At 34.7% G+C, this 5,257-nt stretch overlaps 1 protein-coding gene across 2 annotated transcripts in view; it reads left to right on the top strand.

The window, feature by feature from the left end:
• Positions 1-5,257, top strand: part of BMAL2 (basic helix-loop-helix ARNT like 2) — a 77,657-nt gene that overhangs the window by 43,036 nt on the left and 29,364 nt on the right. For both annotated transcript variants that reach the window (XM_019668059.1, XM_019668058.1), the window contains 2 exons: positions 1,175-1,292; positions 2,339-2,482. In XM_019668059.1, coding sequence (XP_019523604.1) covers positions 1,175-1,292; positions 2,339-2,482 — 262 coding nt within the window. The remainder of the gene's footprint in view (positions 1-1,174; positions 1,293-2,338; positions 2,483-5,257) is intronic.

Here is a 5,257-nt window from a genome sequence, read left to right as displayed (position 1 = left end):
TTATTTGAAAGTGTCTAAAAAACATTAGTCACCCTTCTCTGTTTCAGCCAACAGACAGCAGTATTACTAATTTTAAGTTATATGCCTTGCATAACAACTTTTCATCTAAGCTCTGGCAACAAACTCTGAAATACATATTTTATTTAACTAGCTGTGTAATTGCTTTACATCGTCGTTACTGAGCACCAGTGCCAGTGGGCACAGACCATTCAAGAGACTCATTGACTGTCCTGGAGGACTTTGGGATCCCCATGGTGCAGGGTCTGGTCCGCAGCTTTTCAGATTCTGAAACCTGATTTGCTCTAAGCGGAGTTCTGGGCAGGCTTATATTAACCAATTACACAATAGAAAGATGTAGAAATCAGATTGCTAGTTGTTTTTGTTTTGGGGGTGTTTTTTTTTTTGTATGAGATATTAATAACTGACTGTCAAGCAATCCAGGCTCCTTGTACCATCTGGCCCATTTATTCTATCTTCTATAGGATTGTCTACTTGGGTAATGAAGGAGTTCAGAAGACAGGTGGTCGGTCACTGTGGGTCAGGGAGAACTTCACATGCAAAGTAGAATGAGGAAGACATTTTAGGGTGAGAGAGGGAATCTAGGGCATCTAAGGAGTAAAAGGCAATTGGCTGGATTGAGTTTGTAGAGAAGGGGTAATGAATTCCGGGTGATGAAACCATGGAGCCAAGGCGCAGACCTAGGAGTGTTCAGTTTATTGGGAGAAGTGGAATGGGAAGTGGGAGGTGTCCCAGGTTGGATTTCGTTGTTCAATAGTGTGGTAAATCTCTGAGTCACACTATAAAATCACAGATCTTCTGTGACTTCCGTATGATACTATAATGACGTATTTTACCAAGATAAAGTTTAAAGTAAATCATAATATAATATAGAAGTAACATAAATTGGGGGATATTAACAAGAGTGATACGAGTAAATAGAATATTAATGGTTAGATGTTTGTGTGATTTGTGTGTATCCCGTTATGGTTCTATTTTTTTCTATCTACAAGTATGCCCCTACTTTTAACACTAAGTTAATGACACACAGTGTGGTAGATGTGCCTTTGAACTTAAGGAAAAGCAACTTTAATGAGAGTTTTTATCATATGTCTGTATAAGGAAATGTAAAAAAATTATGGTACTGATTTTAAATGAATGTCTACTTTATAAATAGGCTAGTTTGACTGGACAAAGCTTATTTGACTTCTTACATCCAAAAGATGTTGCCAAAGTAAAGGAACAACTGTCTTCTTCTGATATTTCACCAAGAGAGAAGCTAATAGATTCCAAAAGTAAGTGCTCATTTTAGCATGCTTACCATTTAATGCAAATATAATTGTTACTTAAAAGTACAGCTGTACAATGTCAACTATAATGAAAAAAATATATAGTCACAGAATGTACAGTATAGGGAATATAGTCAATGGTATCATAATAGCTATTATGGTGTCAGATGGGTAGGAGACTTGCCAGGGTTATCACTTTGTGAGAGGTGTAAATGTCTAACCATTATGTTGTTTTGTACACCTGAAACTAATAATAAAAAAGTACAGCTGTATAATGTTTTTGAAAAGTTATCTAATTGTGGTTTTATCAAGAGTAGAATTATGTAGTAAACTTCACAATCAACCTGAGAGTTTAAAAAAACAATATAACTATATAGAGATTCCTGTATTCATACACATACAAAAACAAGAACGATTTTCATCTAAAGACACCTTGTTTGAGGAAAATATGATTGCTTCATGTTCATTGTTTTTAATATTCTAATAAAGTCTTTACAAAAAAGTATCATTTGGGATAAAAAATTGCTGGAGTTTTCATTATTCAGTTATATTCTAAGAGATAATTATTCTCTTATATGGGTGAGGCCTATTCAATATGAAACACCTTGTATAATTGTACTTGGGAGGTGTAAGTATTCTTTATTTTCTCGGAAAATACTTATTATCTCTGAAAATGCTTAGTGCCAAGTAATTATTTATAACACAAAAATAACGGTGCTTTATACCATTATTATTATAATTGAGTTTTTTTTCATTTTTAAATTTTTATTTCATTTCAATTAAGCTATTTTTATCATCTACCCTCAGGAGTAAAAATAAAGGTAAATTGCAAATGTTTTTTATAAGTTATCAAAATGATTCCTTGACAAATACGTTTTTTGGTATATTTCACTTCCTGGCTTACTGTACAATGATGTCATTGCTTTAAATATCCATTTCTCTTTTTTAATTTATTAAAAAAATGCAATAGATGATCAGAAAATGTTAGGAGATAAATTTCAAAATTATTTGAAAATATTATTTTCTTCTCTTGCCTCCTTTGACTATGAAAGCTGGTTTGCAAGTTCAGAGTAATTTCTACACTGGAAGGACTCGTGTGTGTTCTGGCTCAAGACGATCCTTTTTCTGTCGGGTAAAGAGTTGTAAAATCTCTGTCAAAGAAGAGCCTGAGTGCTTACTCAACTCAAAGAAGAAAGGTATTATTATTTTGAAGTGTCAAGTGATTTAAGGCATGGATATAAAATTAATGTCCTAAATATTTTATGTATAAAAAAATAAAATATTTGGTCAAGACAAATAATTGAGGCCAAAAACACCTAAGGAAATAAGTTGTTTTTAACCAGAATTATTTTGATTAGCTGAACGTATCTTTCAAATTTATCAACTCACTACATTCTTTATTGCCCAAGATTTTAATGGTGCTATTAAAACTGCAGTTTGGGGGCTATCAAATGGGAAAAAATGGGGATATATGGAAATAAAACTTTTGTTATGAAATTCCATTACTAGTTTTAAAACATGAAACTTCGGTCTTTTTAAAAACCTGCAATAGTACAGGAGTCTGATTGGATTAATTTTGGTGAACGTTTCTTAAGATGTTCCAGGTATAGTTTTAATTTTCATGACATTGTGGTTCTTTGGTAAATATTTCTAGTTCTGGTTTCTTGTGATTCTTTTATAGACTAGTCTTGGAGATATTTACATTTTGAATTGATTTAATACTCATCTGTTTTGCTTAATTAGCACATTTTAGGGACTGCAAATATCTCATGATGATTTTGGCTAAGAACGTGTTAACCTATCAGATATAGAATTCCCTATGCAAATTTTAATTTAAAATTTGCTAGCACATCCTTTATTTACAAATTTTGGTCAGAATTTTGTTTGGCAACCACCGAAGATGATAATCATTAATACTTATTAAGCATTTGCTCTATAACAGACACTGCGCTGTTTAAAACATTATTCTTACCTGTGTTTTAGAATCGGAGAGGAGAGACTTAAAGAGGTTCAGTAACTTGCAGAAAGTGAAATAGGCAAAACTCACTCAAACCTAATACACCTTTCCCCCACCCTTATGTTATACTATTATATAAAGAAACAATAGCAGGATGAATCAGCAGTCCTAAGGGTAAACCATCAATTACAGTAAAACCTTGGATTGCGAGTATCGTGGTTTGCGAGTGTTCCGCAAGACGAGCAAACATTTTTAATACATTTTAATGTGGTAAACAAACGATGTCTTGCCTTACGAGTAGTTGGTTTCCAGAATGAAGTATGCTCGCAAACCAAGGTATTACTATACTTCCCTTTTGCCCCTGGCTCTGAGTGGTGGGGAGCTGTCTACAATCACATGTATGGCCTCCTCAGGGTTGAAATCTTAACTGGAATGGTGAGGAGGCTGTGGTATCCAGCTGACTGGGAATCAAATTTTGGCCCTATCACTTGCTAGCTCTGTGACTGTAAACACATTTCTTAACCGCTCTGAGCTCAGTTTCCTTATCTGTAAAACAAGGATATTCACAGGGTTCTTTGGTTGTGTGGACGGGCTATATGCATAAATTCTGGAGCCAAACTGTTCAAGTTTGAATCCTAACTAGTAATTAACTATGTGACTGAAGATAAATTACTAAGTCCTTCTGGGTCTCACTCTTATCAACTGTAAGATGAGAATAATAATAGGGCCTCTCTCACAGCATTGTTGTCAGAATTAAATGAGTGAATAATGTTATGTGCTTAGCATGATTCTTAGCATAGTAACACTTAATACATGTTGTGAGCTGTTATAAATACTATTAAAAATAATTCACCTAAACTTAGGATAGTGCAGAGCGGGTGGTAAGTGCCATTACTGTCATTACTTCAGGGTGCCTGCTCTGTCTGCCTTCCTTCCCAAGTCAGTCATATTAATCTTACATGGACATGGCCATATAATGTGGAAACAGTCTCCAAAGGCAGGAATATTCCTTCTGTGTGGGTGGTTCAAGGAGTCATACTTCATGTAGACCCTGGACTGTAGTACATTTTACCCTTAGGATTTAACTAGAGATGAACTAATACCATGTTGAGTAGATACAACCATAAGTGAGTCACCTAATCTACACAGAGATCCATATGAAAGAAAAACATGGTGTTAGATACAAGTTATAAATTGAGTAAAGGCTAAAATTGTCAAATTTTGTAAGTGTTTTAAAGATTACCACCGGACTAATTTGTCTTTCCTTCTTCCTGGGAAGAGAAGTGTTTCCACATGGACTTAATTTAGTACTAGTATTTCAGTCATCTCTTTGTCTTGGTGGATGGCAAGTGTCCAGCATAACCATTTTCCTCCTGTAAAATTCCATCCCCTGCCCTACCATCTTACTCTTTCCTTCTCAACCTTGCAACCACACAGGTTTGATTCTTAGCCTCTCTATTCTTTTTGAGAACCATTGCTTTAGACTCCTCTCGTAAGTATGATATTCTGAGAGTACAAGAGAAGTAAAGAATGAGAATGGAGTGTACAGGAAGATGGGATGTCCTGGGCAGCAGTGTCCAAGACTGGGACTGAAGCTCTGTTGGTGGAGATTTCTTCCCCACTTACATCTTGTTTCTAAAAAGTTCCTACATATTGGCTATACTTAAGTAAAAATGGTAGTGATAAGCCTGAGCTTATTACCTGACATAGTAGTCTCTAATTAAATAGATTTTGGTCAGTCAGCCATTATTTATTTTGTCCCTACTATGTGCCAAGCACTATACCAAATGCAAAGGATATACTGGAAATAGGCAGACAAGTCACTCTTTTAGTGAGTCTTATAGGAACAGGAGATAGCCATTTGACGAGTAAATTAATAAATTTTTTAGGTAGTAGAAAGTACAATGAATTCAATAAAATGGGATAATGAGAATAGGTACTAGGAATAAGTAGATACTGCACAATACTCAGAGAATATCTCTCAAGTGACATTGGATCTGAGACCAATTTATGA

This window comes from Hipposideros armiger, unplaced genomic scaffold, assembly GCF_001890085.2.
Source record: "Hipposideros armiger isolate ML-2016 unplaced genomic scaffold, ASM189008v1 scaffold_513, whole genome shotgun sequence".
Taxonomy (NCBI): Eukaryota; Metazoa; Chordata; class Mammalia; order Chiroptera; family Hipposideridae; genus Hipposideros; species Hipposideros armiger.
Note: the sequence above shows the minus strand (reverse complement) of the source record. Positions and strands in the feature narration are given on the sequence as shown.